Raw genomic sequence first — 14727 nt, forward strand, 5'->3', positions numbered from 1 at the left:
CGGGAGGGACATAAGGGACGCTAGCAATAAAGGAGGCTGCCTAGGAGGGGGGAGGTAAAAGCACATGGATCCTCAGGATTTTTGCACTGGGCCGCCCCAAATTCACCATCAGATCACATAGCATGTCCATGGCTACAGCTTGCACCCAAAAACACACATGCACCCCCTGTTTAGTTCAGAATATTTTATTTTTTCCCACCTCTAAAAACTAGGTGCGTCTTATGGAGTAGCTATCATCTATCTATCTAATCATTTTACAGAGTCAACTCTAATTACAATCCTGTTATCTGTGGAGCTCCGAAGCCTGCTTGCTAAGCCGTCGCCATCTTGGAGCCTCTCCCACAGAGTCAAAATACATGCTACATTATTTGTGGTTTTACTACAGTGTGCCTACTTTGAAGGCAAAGCAGCTGCAGGGCAACCTCCAATCCAGAACATGTTCCTAATCCAGTTTGGGACCCCACCACAGTTTTCTGCTGAAAATCATTCTCCTCCGAGATACTGTTAGCTCTGATATTTACTGTACTTCCAGCAGAAACTCTGGAGGCAAATGGCTGTGGCTGGGTTGGTCAGCAGGGAATTGTGGACTGAACCTTTCAAAATACCTCTTAAGATGTTGTAACTGTCATGCCCCCGCTGGAGGAATCCTCTTTGCAGGTGGATCTGCTGCTGCCCAAAGCAGATGCTACAGGGGAGCAGGTTATGTCAATGAACAATGAGATGGAGCAGGAGGATCTGGGACCTTCGGAGGTGACTGCATCCCCAACCCCCTCCACAAGATACAGGGGTCCCAGGAACAGTATCAGAGGTAGAGGATGAGCTGTCACTGAGTCCAAGGAAGCTGTAGCATCTAAAGTTCAGCTGTAAGACACTGGAGTGCCTGCCTGAAGAACAAGGGCTCATCTGGAGCAAGGGGCTCCTTGTAAAGAAGCTACACCTCATGAGTAGACCAAAATTCTGAGGCACTCCAGATGGTCTGCAGCAGTGTATTTTGGACACTGAAAACTCATGGTTTAAACTCTCAAGTTTCTGGCAGAAATGCCACAACAACATCCTTCTTGATGTGCCACCTGTCTGGTTACTACATCTGAGCTTTGAGTTGTTGTTGTTGTTTGGACCTTGCCTCGTTTGTTTTGACTTTGCAATTGCCCCTGTGAGTGGACTTGGGATTCCTACATTTGCTTTCATCTGAAGCAAAACAGTGACCAAGTTTTGCATGATGATTCCTGATATCAAGGAACAGGCTTTTGCAAATAACAACAACAACAACAACAACAACAACAACAACAACAACAACAATAATAAATATTTGTACCCCGTCCATCTGACTGGGTTGCCCCAGCCACTTTGGGAGGTTTCCAAGATTTATAAAAACATAATAAAACATTACAAGATGATGAAACTTTTTTCTTTTCTTTTTGACTCTCAGGATTCCTAAGCATTGGTGGGTACAAAACTACTACCATGTGGTATTGATTGATTAGGGCGTGACCTGCTAATTGGTTTACGATCCAACTTAGCTCTTTACAGCGGTCCGGCGCGCTTCCCATCAGCTGCGCATTCTGCTCCGTTCAGTCACGCCTAGCAGAGTAAAACACAGCGGCAAAGCTGTCACTTAGCTTCAGACAAATACACAGAGTACCAGATTGTCCATTTACAGATGTTTATTGCGCCATTTCTCAGAAAACTCCAGGACTTCTCGCAGCCATGACAAACTGCGTCCTTCTCTCTCAAAGACCGAGAGGAACAGACAGAGAAAAACTCCTCCCAACTTCCAAAGCTGACGTCAGAATGTTGAGGCATCATGGGAACAACTTAACCTCTTAAGTTCCGACTCCCACATACCAGTCTATCTATCAGTGGCAAAGCTAAATATCCACTGACTAAATGCCAGGCTTAATCATTGATTTTACTTGAATGTCAATATGCTTTAGAAATCAGTCAAGGGCAACGGGTTTAATATTTGCCTGAAATTTAAGGCTTTATTAGGTATTCAGGGTGACGGTGCAAAATGTGTTTAGCAAACCTTTCCTCTCATTATAAAGCAAATATCTCTGCTAGGGCTCTCTGCAGGGGCAGAATATTTCAGAAGACATGCAGCAGAGGCAGATTTAGGGCATCAAGATGGTTCTGCTGCCTTGGACGTTGAGCCTAGTGGGTGTTTCAGGGTGTCTCATCTATAATGTAGTCAACTGAGTAGAACAGAAGGCAAAGGGGGGGATGCTGGCCTCACACTGGGCATCAATGAAATTTTAAAGACCAAAGTCCGCCCCTGGAATGCTATGTGGGGTAAAACACAAGCAAAACACTGTTATAAACTATGTCAGTCAGGAGACCTATCCACATATGGTAGGAATGCAGATTTGCTGCAGAGTGTTGGAATTCTGTGTTTGCAGAAATTATCAGCTATTGCTGGATGAGCACCCAGTTCTAGCATTACTAAATATTGGGCAACCTGGCGACTTTCAGTTGCTTCATTGGAAACTGGTAGCCCTCAGCAGCCTGAATGGAAGTAGAAAGCTACTGGAAGATGAAGGGCTTTTCGTTGAAAGGATGGCTTGATAAGATATGGGTTATAGCCTCCTTGGAGCACTGGGTGTGTCAAAACAGAGACATTAAAGGTAATAAATTTAAAGCAAATTTTCATGGAGGATAAGGCTCTTATTTCCTTGAGTGCAATCTAAATATACAGTGTATTGTACCGCAGCTGAGGACTCTTAACCTACTTCCTTCAAAGTTGTGAAATTGCAGGTGGAATCAAACTGAACGTAGAGGAGTGGCCACATCTCTTGGCATGGAACTAGGGAATGATTAAGTTTATTTGAAAGATAAGCCAAATAGTTGCAGCAGATCCTTTGTACTTCTAGGAGAACAGACTAGAAGTTCTGAAACAACACAGAGGAAGCAGATACGGTAGATTACAAAGCTCAACATCATGAGCACTGCAGGGAAAGTAAGTAGATGATTTCTTTTAAAGTTGCTTTTTCAGCACCAAGATGCATAAATACAAAAAATAAAAATAGGCTAATTGTAAGCCACCCTGAGGAATTTGGCTATAGGTAGGGCTTTTTTTCAGCTGGAACTCACCAGAACTCAATTCCGGCACCTCTCAGATGGGTGCCATTGCCATTATAAGAGAACAAAGGAGGCATTCGTGGTGAGTTCTGGCACCTCTTTTTCCAGAAAGCACTGGTATTGGGGCACATATTAAATATTAAACATATTATATTAAATATTACAAAATAGGCTTATTTTACTATAAGCAGGAGCAATACATTCCTTGGGGTTCATCCAAGAAGTTCTTGGAAGTTTCATCTTAGGGGTTCCTGAAAGTTTCTTCTATTTTCCTCCTCCTGGAACGCCATCATTAATACCAAACCAGTGCATTTTAAACATGCTTTCAACTTGGGAGGGAGAAACATCCAGCAAGCTGAAAACTAGCTCAGTGGTCATCAGGGCTTCACTCCTAAATAACTTAACCAGGGAGTAAGCCCTAGTGAAGATTGTAAAAAGATGTCTAATTGAAAGCCACCCTGAGGAATTTGGCTATAGGCAGGGGTTTTTTTCCAGCTGAAACTCACCAGAACTCAATTCCGGCACTTCTCAGATGGGTGCCATTGCCATTATAAGAGAACAAAGGAGGGATTCATGGTGAGTTTTGGCACCTCTTTTTCCAGAAAAATAGCACTGGCATATTAAATAGTAAACATGCACAGGATTGCAATGTTAGCTGCTTGGAAAAATAGTATATGATCTTCTGCTATTTCACAGGACATTGAAATCAGAGCTGTCACTGTAAACTGTTTTGAGGTTTTGTAGAATCAAATGGTATATACATTTTATTGGGGGTGGGGGTTGTCCAGGATAGGATTGCACAGTTACATACAGAAATACTGTTATGATATTCTATTATCTCAGGTCATTAAGTGCAAAGCTGCCGTTGTCTGGGAAGTCAATAAACCATTTAGTATTGTGGAAGTAGAAGTTGCCCCACCTAAGGCACATGAAGTGCGGATTAAGGTAAGAGAGACAAACCCAAAATGGCATTTCTGCAGATTGTTAGTATCTGCACTAGGGATGGAAAAATTTGATACAGTTTGCACTTAAAGATAAATCTACCTAATTTATGCTTTCAAAAACAATATGAGAATGGGGAAGGGCTGCAGCTCATGGAGGAGCAGCTGTTTTGCTTGCAAAAGGTCTGAGGATGAATCCCTGGTATCTCCAGGCAGGTGTGGGAGAGTCCCTAGTCTGACTCTCTGGAGAGCTGCTTTCAGTCAGTGTGGAAAATGCTGAGCTAGATGGACTCAGTATAATTAACAACAACAACAACAACAACAACAACAACAACAACAACAACAACAACTTGTACCCCACCCATCTGACTGGGTTGCCCAGCCCCTCTGGGTGGCTTCCAACAGAATATTAAAATCACAACAGAATATTAAAATCAGAATATTAACAAAGGTCAACACTAACACTTTGAATTGTGCTTAGAAACACATGGGGAGTCATTGTAGATCTTTATAGCAAACGTGTTTATATTAGGAGAAATTTGCACTGAAATCCTGATGAATTTTCAGCAAAAACCTGCAAACTGATGTGGAAATGTGGGGGGGGGGGTTCTGAACCCCTGCAAGTTGCTGCAGGAGAGGGATTGTGAGCAATATCATGAGAGGGGTGTTTCTAGGACCAAGGTGAAACTCAAAAGCTCCCTGGTTATATTTGCTATTGGATGATGGGTGTCAATTAAAGACTTCCTTTTTCAAAAAACACACAAAAAAACCTGTTAAGTGGAGATCTTTAACCAGTCTGAATTAGATGTGAAATTGTTTCACACATGAAATTATTTTTAATTGCTTTTAAATTTTTGTGCATGTTGATGTGTTTGTAATTGTTTCTATTATTTAAGTTTTTACTGCGATATCATTTTGAGATATCTTATGGGAAGCAATTAATGAACTAAAATTTTAAAATAATATAAAATAAAAAACTTTCTTCTTTAAACCAGATTTTGGCGTCTGGAATCTGTCGCTCCGATGACCATGTACTAAGTGGGGCATTGCAGGTAAAATTCCCCATTATTCTTGGTCACGAGGCAGCTGGTGTTGTAGAGAGCGTTGGGGAAGGAGTTACCTGTGTGAAACCAGGTAAGGTAAAGCACAGTGCAACCAGAAAATATCAACTCACAGCATTGGTCAACAAGAGTCAAACGAAACTAGGAGAGCCAACCAACTGGTGGAAGAATGACCGAGAAAGTGTTTTCTTTGGGGAAGGGCGGTCAGCTCTGGGCCAATGACTAGATTTTTAATGTAAATGCCAGAATTTGGAATCAATTGCTAGACATTTCTAGAATCAATTGCTAGACAGCAACATTATTTTTTTGCTTAACTGCTGATATTACTACTACTACTAATATCACTTGCCAGGATGGGTCACAAATAGTTAAACCTGCAATATTAATCTAAAACAAATTGCAGTCAAGAGAATAGGGTAGTCCCTATTTTCAGGTGCCAAAGACCAGGACTGCTATACTGCCAACACACCAAAATGTTGATGAAAGAGGAACTACCAAAAGGGCCCCTTCTACTGATTTGAATGTCCAAGAGCAGGCACCCCCAAACACAGCCCTCCAGATGTTTTGGGATATCTTATGGGAAGCAATCTCATTGAGATGATGGGAGTTTGAGATATCTTATGGGAAGCAATTAATGAACTATCTCAAACAACACCAGCTGCCTCGTGACCAAGAATAATGGGGAATTTTACCTGCAATGCCCCACTTAGTACATGGTCATCGGAGCGACAGATTCCAGACGCCAAAATCTGGTTTAAAGGAGAAAGTTTTTTATTTTATATTATTTTAAAAATTTAGTTCATTAATTGCTTCCCATAAGATATCTCAAACTCCCATCATCCCTAGCTAACAGGACCAATGGTCAGGGATGATGGAAATTGTAGTCCCAGAACATCTGGAGGTCTGGGTTTGGGGATGCCTGCCCAAGAGGGTCTGTAGGGGAAGAGACAATATTTCAGCTATTGGGTGATAAATTTGTTTAGGGAATTAAACACTAAGATCAGCAGCTTGAATTGGGCCAGGAAACAAAGTGGCAACCAGTGGGCATGCACATACGGGGCAGCCTACACATGCACATTAAAGAACCCGCTTCTTGAATTCAACCTGTGCTCCCCACTTCGCAGCTAGCTGCACAAGAGTCTGCAACATTCATGACATACCCTCCAACATTGCTCAGATGAAAATAGGGACATTTCTCACTTCCCCCCTCCAACTGACCCTCGTGAACCCCCCTCCCTAATTTTGTACTGTCCCCCACCCCCCAAAAAGCATTTCCTATCAGAGGAAGGGTAAGTGCCATCAGCACTGCACCAATGAGACACTGTACACATGCCCTCCACCATCTTGAGAAAACCCTTAATCCTGATCGGATTTGATTCTTTGGTGGATTTACAAAAAGAAAAACACACTGCAATACATAAATTTTAGAAAGGGGCAAGATTAGAAACAGACACACAAAGCATTAAAAAAAAGAAAATCAAGATTCCTTGCACTCCACTTTGGTTGGCTGTCTTGGCTCAGCTCAGCTGTCCCATCACACTGGCCACTGGCCATGCTTGCTACGGTTGATGGGAGTTGTAGTCCAGCAACATCTGAATGACTGAAGGTTCCCCAAGCCTGTGGTATGTACTAGCTTTTCCGAATATTTTAAGCAGGCTAATGATGGTATTTTCATCATTCCCAGGAGACAAAGTCATCCCACTCTTTGCCCCACAGTGTGGAGAATGCAGTGCATGCAAACATCCCAGAGGCAATCTGTGCAAACTCTGCGAGTGAGTTGAAGTTGTTATTTGAAACAGTATTAGAAACACCAGCAGTGCATATGTTGGATTAAAAAAAACACACAACCCAAAGCACGATTTTCCTTTCTTCATCTTTTAGCCTTGGTGTCCCTACTGGATTAATGCACGATGGCACCAGCAGGTTCACTTACAAAGGCCAACAGATCTACAGCTTTGCCAGAACTAGCACCTTCGCAGAATACACCGTGGTGCATGAGTCTGCAGTGGTCAAAATTGATGCTGCAGCTCCTGCAGAAAAAGTGTGTCTGATTGGCTGTGGGTTTTCTACTGGCTATGGTGCTGCCATCAACAGTGCAAAGGTACGGATTAAAACATTGGTAATGCTTATATTCAGTGTGGGGAATTTGTGGTAGATCTAGACAGAAAGAGGAGGACAGGTGGGCTCTGGGGCTCTGGCACAGAACCAGGTGAAAGCACATTCAATACAGTAAATGAATCAAAACAATAAAAAATAGCAAAGCCACCAAATACCCACCAATCCACTGGATGTACACTCGTGACCTGCACTCATGTTCTTGCTACAGACGTAGTTCTCCAGCATCCCACCTCTCTCTTGGATGCTTTGAACATCAAGGAGCAATCCCATCCGCAACCAATTGCCCAGGGGAACACCCTTGCCATCATATACCGAAAGAGAGAGACAAGTAGTGCAGGGGTTTGGATTAGATGGTCTTCCAACTCTACAATTCTATGGCTCTATTATTTCAGGTGGAGCCTGGTTCAACCTGTGCCGTTTTTGGTCTGGGAGGAGTTGGCCTCTCAACTGTCATGGGCTGCAAAGCAGCTGGAGCTTCCCGAATCATTGGGGTTGACATCAACAAGGATAAATTTCCCAAGGCTAAAGAGATGGGAGCTACAGAGTGTGTCAACCCTCTGGATTTCAAGAAGCCCATCAATGAAGTGTTGTATGGCTTGACAGACGGTGAAGGTGTTGACTATTCATTCGAAGTGATTGGGCGCACAGACACCATGGTACATGCATGATGACAGGATTTTACTGTCCTATTTTGAAAAGGGAAGCTGGAATTTCCTGCATTCCTGTTCTTCAGTGGTTCCTATTTTTCACTGGGTTATGATCCGATAATCTGTTGCAGCAAGGGCCTTGGGTTCTGAGACAGTAGAACGTGTCAGAGTTTTAAACATCCTCCACCCATTGATCAGGTAACTTATGGAATAATGTGGGATGGGACTCAGGCATGAGGGGCTCATGGAGGGGTGAGAATGATCCTTTTGGGTGACTCTTCTCTCCCACATAAGCCCACCCCCCAGCATCCCTTCCCACATTCTTCAGAAGGCCCTCACCATCCAAAAAGACTTTTCAGGATGTGCATGTAGGGACGTGGGTGGCGCTGTGGGTTAAACCACAGAGCCTTGAAATTGCCAGTCAGAAGGTCAGCGGTTCAAATCCCCGCAACGGGGTGACCTCCCGTTGCTCGGTCCCTTCTCCTGCCAACCTAGCAGTTCGAAAGCACGTCAAAGTGCAGGTAGATAAATAGGTACGGCTCTGGCGGGAAGGTAAACGGCGTTTCCGTGCGCTGCTCTGGCTCGCCAGAAGCGGCTTATTCATGCTGGCCACATGACCTGGAAGCTGTACGCCGGCTCCCTCGGCTAATAAAGCGAGACGAGCGCCGCAACCCCAGAGTCGGTCACAACTGAACATAACGGTCAGGGATCCCTTTACCTTTACCTTTATGTAGCTGGACATGGGAGGAAGAAAAGATAGGGATGTTTTCTTCCATTGCTATAAATATGCTTTCAACAGTAAAATCTTTGAGAGGTCTGACTGCGTCATGGGAGGTGATCATGGATGGTATTTCTCCTTGGCTTGATTCAAGAGTCATGCCTTTGGATTTCCCCCAGACTGCTGCCTTGGCTTCCTGCCACATGAATTATGGGACCAGCGTGGTTGTCGGAGTGCCCCCTTCAGCTTCTGAAATTACCTTCTCTCCAGCACTTATCTTCACGGGGCGCACTTGGAAAGGATCTATATTTGGAGGTATGGGCCTACTAGCTTTCTATCAAAAGGGCACATTTCAAATTCTGAGAGAGTGTTGAGGCCGCCAGTCACAAAATAGCTTGGGGTGGCAGCGGGTTGTGCCCTAAAACGTCTGCCATGGGGAGCATGGCATAACACAAAATTAGAGAAAAACCTTGATTTGTTCATTATTTCCCCACCCCCAGCAATGCAATTTAGATTTTTTAAAAAATCATGCTCTTACCATGTGAAAATACATTTAAGATCTCATGCAGTTTGGCTCTCTGTAGGCTTTCCACGCAAGCTCTTGCCCCATAATTACTATGTTAGTATCTCCTCTATCTCCCTCCCACCCACAGATCTGTCATAGCATCAAGGTCAATCTCATTGCATAACCCAAGTTCAATAAGGTTTCAGGCTATAAATTTGTAGGACTGCCAGACCTTTAACCAACGTTTTGCTCCTTTTTTATGGCATTATAATTAGAGTACCATGTCTTAACTGTGCACTTACTGTTTTCAGGTTGGAAAAGCAAAGAAGCTGTCCCCAAGCTGGTTTCAGATTTCATGGGGGGGAAGTTTGCTCTGGATCCACTAATTACCCACACTTTGCCTTTTGATAAAATCAATGAGGGCTTTGAACTGCTGCGTTCAGGAAAAAGGTAAGACCTTTCCCCACCCCCACCCCTCAATATTGTAGTGGAAAAGGCAAGGTGCCGTTCTGAGAGTCATAGCCATAGTCATGATAGGATTACACAATCTTCCTCTGGAGTGACTCAAGCTAGGAGGTTGCTTGCATTGCAGACTAAAAATGGATGTATTGGACTTCCAACACAATGTTGCATTGCAGAGTTTTCTGTACAATGTGTGTGTGTGGGGGGGGAATTGGATCCAGTTCCCCTGACTGAAGTGGCCTGCTGACCTGTCAATTACATGACATCACTATATTGGGTGACCAGGTTTTCCTTTGTAGCGTGAGCTGGGCTTGCGTACACATCCCCTAACCCCTCTCCAGTTTAACTCAAGACTCGTTCACTCCAACACCCCCCCCAAGACCTAGATTTAAAATGAAGTCTACGCTTTATTCATCTACCCAAAAAAATGTGGCCAAAAAACCCCCAAAACAGAGATTAGCTTGATCATGGTTAGATTCTAGTACTGAAAGTTGCATGAGCTATTTACGTATAAAGAAACAGAAGACAAAATGGGGAAACGGACACCTCAAAGAATGAAAATGAATAACTAAATGGGACAATGAAACCCATGTAGAAACAACACAATGTACATCCATGCAAATATGGATGTTCACAAGCAAGACTTGCACCACAACTGTGGCCGATCCACATCTCAATAGGCTGAGCAACAATTGATTTATAAACTGAAATTGATACTGTTTTGGATGGGGCAATGAAATTACACCCACAAACTGTTTACCTTGATGCTTCTGTTAGGGACAAATATGCATTTATTTCAGCTTCCTGTGATGGCATAAATGAATAGGATCGACTTGTCGTGTTTTTTCTTGTGCAATTCTTTTTCTCGGAAACACTTTTATAAGCTTATCACCTGGCTTCGTATTTCCTCTTTTTCACACCCTTTTCTTCTCTTTTTCTTTTATCACTTTATTCCTTTATAAATGAAATCCTTCTAATAAAATGTTAACTATAAAAAAGGTTTCCTATTTCTGTACAGGTTCAGACTTCCCTCTCCACCCCCCACTCTGAAAATTACTCACTGTGTATGCTATCTACTCTTCCTTTTTCTGCTCCTCTGACTGTAAGTTGTGGTAGTTGTGTTAATATTGAATTTGAAAATGTTGTAATCCACCTGGAACGCGATGGCAGAAGGTGGGTAATAAACAGATGAATGGATGGTGCTTAAAAGATCACCTTCCCTTAATATCAACCAGATCAAGCCTTTCATTAGAAATTTGTGGGAAGATCTTAAACCTACTGAAATATTAGCCTATTAACATTAAAAATCTACCAGATATTATCACCCTTCCATTTAAAACTGTTTTTTAATGTTTCAGTATTCGCACTGTCCTGGTATTTTAAAGTCCATGGTGAGGAGGAAGAATACAAGACAATGACCTTTGCAAGCTCAGATTGCCACATTGCCTAGTAGGACATATGTGAAAATGACTGGACTCTGCAATGTCATCACGTTTTTCCTCCAAATGCAACAGAAGAAAATTACCATAAACACAATCTTAGGTTGTGATTCAAACTATCAATATCCTGTTTATTGAAGCAACAACACAAATAATTTTTATCATGTATTTCAAAGGTGAGAGGTTGGGTAGTTTAGGCAGCTGTCTTATGTATATTTGGGAGCAAGTCACACTCAACCCAGTGGAAATAAAAAAATTCCTCCCAGTAGCACCTTAAAGACCAACTAAGTTAGTTCTTGGTATGAGCTTTCGTGTGCATGCACACTGAACCCAGTGGAGTATACATACTGTAAATCAGTAGCTTGAAATCTCTCTGCAGAGATTCCTAAGAATTGGTGGGTACAAAACTACTAGTCTATCTATCAGTGGCAAAGCTAAATAGCCACTGGCTAAATGCCCGGCTTAATCATGTTGATATTTTCACCCCTCCCACTGACAGAAACTCCTGATCTAAAGTTTTGAGAAAGGAGGGGGCGGAAACTGCTATTCTCTTCTACTGCTCCTGACTGATTGCCTGACTCTGTGTGTGGAGAGAGTACTATCTATGTAGTGACTAGATGGCTGAATGGGAGATGTAATACTCATGAAAGCCAGTAGTTTGTTAGTTTTTAGTAGCTATTAGAAATAAAAGGTGTTATGCTTCACAGCTAGCTTCCGCGTTATTTATACTCTGCATGAGTCTGGTGCTCACAATGCACAGTTGTGGGTCCAGTGCACTGGGACCTGCTTTCCAGGATTGGAAGGTCTCTGGAAGTGCTCCAGTCGCCTAGCCCAGTCGGGGCAGAACCAGTTATTGAGCCCAGTCACTGACATCGGTTGAAAGGCATACTGACAAATCATTGATTTCACTTGAATGTCAATATGCTTTAGAAATCAATCAAGGGCAATGGGTTTAATATTTGCCTGAAATATAAGGCTTTATTAGGTATTCAGGGTGATGGTGCAAAATGTGTTTAGCAAAGCTTTCCACTCATTATAAAGCAAATATCTCTGCTAGGGCTCTCTGCAGGGGCAGAATATTTCAGAAGACACCCAGCAGAGGCAGATTTAGGGCATCGTGATTTAAGGCGTGTACTCCGAAACAGGGCCCTGTCCCGGTCACCACTACTGAGTCGTACATCTGATTCACACTCCGGATACTCCTTTTTGGCCCCATTTGATCCTTTATTCTTTACTCTTTATTCTGATTTTATACAATATGGACTCTTTTTGACTGCTATTGAGACTTGTATAAAACAATTGTTGTGCACTGGTATTTCATGTACCTTTGTACTATATCACTGTGTATTTGAAACTCATTATTTCTGTACTTAAACGTTGTATCCAAACTTACCATTACTTTAAAACTATCGTACTTACACGGTGTGTTTAATTTACTACTAGCTTCAAACTGTTATTCTTAGCAGAATATACACGTTTTTCTTTTCAACTCTTGAGTAGGTATTATTCCTTATATTGAAACTTTTGGCCAGAGTTCTTGATATATCCTTTTCAGTGCAGTTTCAACAAGAACTCCAATTTCTTTAACGATTACTATAGTTTAGCAAGTTCGGCATAGTTTACCATTTTAACCTGCCAATCATTTATACTTGGTATGATTTCCGTTTTCCAGTTTTGTGCCAACATAATTCTTGCAGCTGTGGTGGCATAAAGAAATATGGTCTTGTCTTCTTTTTTAATTTCTTTACCTATCATTCCTAGCAGGAAGGCTTCGGGTCTTTTGGGGAAAGTGTATTTAAATATTTTTTTAATCTCGTTGTAGATTAATTCCCAGAATCCCTTCACTTTATTACATGACCACCACATGTGATAGAAATCGCCTTCCGCTTCACCACATTTCCAGCATCTCTTATTCTTTAACCTATACATTTTTGTGAGTTTCACCGGTGTGTGGTACCACCTATATATCATTTTCCAGATATTTTCCCTCAGTGTCATACACGCCGTGAACTTTATACTACTATTCCACAATTCCTCCCACCGTTCAAAGTCAATATTGTGGCCAATGTCTATAGCCCATTTGATCATTGCCTCCTTCACCTCCTCGTCCTTTGTGTGCCATTCTAGCAATATGTCATATATCCTGGAGAGTGTTTTGTTTTTACCTTCCACTACCTCCACATGAAATTTAGATTTTTGATCTTCAAACCCCGTTTTCCTTTTGTCCTGTTTTAGAAGCTCATTCACCTGGTGATATTGCAACCAGCCACTACATAGATTTTTAGTCTCCTCGTACGGTCTAAGTTTAATTCCTTGCTCTGTTTTATTTGTCAGTTCTTCATAGGTGGCATTCTTTTCTTCCATATTGGTCTTCCTAATCCTTATCACCTCTATTGGTGAGATCCACCAGGGAGTTTTCCTTTCCAGGAGATTTTTGTTTCTCTCCCATACCTGATAGATTGGTCCCCTAAAAATATGGTTTAAAAAGCCCCTGTGAACCTTCACCTTTTCGTACCACAGGTACGAATGCCATCCGTACCTGTTATCAAAGCCCTCCAAATCTAACATATCTCTATTTTCCAGTCTTATCCAATCTTTTAACCATAGTAGTGACGCCGCCTCATAGTATATGCTCAAATCCGGTAGGGAAAAACCTCCTCTTTCCTTTTTATCTGCCATTATTTTCATTTTTATCCGCGGTCTTTTTCCCTGCCAGATATATCTCGCCAGTGCTCTCTGCCATTCCTTACATTGTTTTAGACCTTTAAGAACAGGTATAGTTTGAAATAAAAACAACATTCTGGGCAAAACATTCATTTTAACTACCGCTATCCTCCCCAAAAAGGACAGTTTCATCCTCCTCCAAATTTCCAGATCTTTCTTTATGTTCTTCCATGTGGCCTCGTAATTATCTTTATACAGATTCAAGTTTTTTGTCATAATCCACACTCCTAGGTATTTTATTTTCTTAGCTATCATAATTCCTGCCCTTTGTTCTAAATCTATCAAATCTTCCTTAGTTAGGTTTTTAAACAACATTTTAGTTTTATTTTTGTTTACCTTAAGTCCTGACACCGCACCAAACTCTTCAAATTTTTGTAAGGCTTCTTTTACACTGTTTTTTGGGTCTTCTAGAGTTAGTACGATGTCGTCCGTGAAAGCTTTGATTTTATTTTCTCTCTTTCCCACCTTAATTCCTTTAACCTCTATTGCTTCTCTCAATCTTTTATTGAGTATTTCTAATACTGTTATAAACAGTAGCGGAGACAGGGGACAGCCTTGTCTAGTCCCTTTATATATATTGAAAGACTCTGTTGTAGTATTGTTTATTACCAGTTTTGCCTTTTGTTCGTGGTAGATTGTTTCTATACCTCTTCTAAATTTTTCTCCCATTCCCATAAATTCCAAGCTTTTCTTCAGGAAGCTCCACGAAATATTGTCGAATGCCTTTTCGGCATCTATAAATACCAAAGCCGCCTGTTTATCTATCTTAGTATCCAAATAGTCAATGATATTGATCACATTTCTTGCGTTATCCCTTAATTGTCTCCCTGGGAGGAAGCCCGTTTGTTCCTTATTAATTCTATTATTTAAAACTTTTTTTAATCTTTCTGCCAATATGTCCGCGAACAATTTATAATCATTGTTTAATAGTGAGATTGGCCTATAATTTTTCACTTCCAAAGCATCAACATCTTTTTTAGGGATCAGTGTAATGAATGCTTCCTTCCAGGTATTCGGGATCCTTCCCTCTTTTATTA

General features: G+C 41.8%; 2 protein-coding genes across 2 annotated transcripts in view; one reads left to right on the plus strand and one right to left on the minus strand.

Moving 5' to 3' along the window:
- LOC308594288 (uncharacterized protein C4orf17 homolog) overlaps positions 1-14727 on the minus strand; it is an 87721-nt gene that overhangs the window by 49712 nt on the left and 23282 nt on the right. The gene's annotated exons all lie outside the window — the stretch shown is intronic.
- Positions 2806-11206, plus strand: LOC308594274 (alcohol dehydrogenase 1B). The gene is made up of 9 exons (XM_081207227.1): positions 2806-2953; positions 3919-4020; positions 5012-5150; positions 6762-6849; positions 6959-7178; positions 7588-7851; positions 8740-8875; positions 9377-9515; positions 10886-11206. The coding sequence occupies exons 1-9, from the start codon at positions 2936-2938 to the stop codon at positions 10908-10910; spliced, it is 1131 nt and encodes a 376-aa protein (XP_081063353.1). The 5' UTR covers positions 2806-2935; the 3' UTR covers positions 10911-11206.

The sequence above is a fragment of the Podarcis bocagei genome (assembly GCF_964188305.1).
Source record: "Podarcis bocagei genome assembly, chromosome: 9".
NCBI lineage: Eukaryota > Metazoa > Chordata > Lepidosauria > Squamata > Lacertidae > Podarcis > Podarcis bocagei.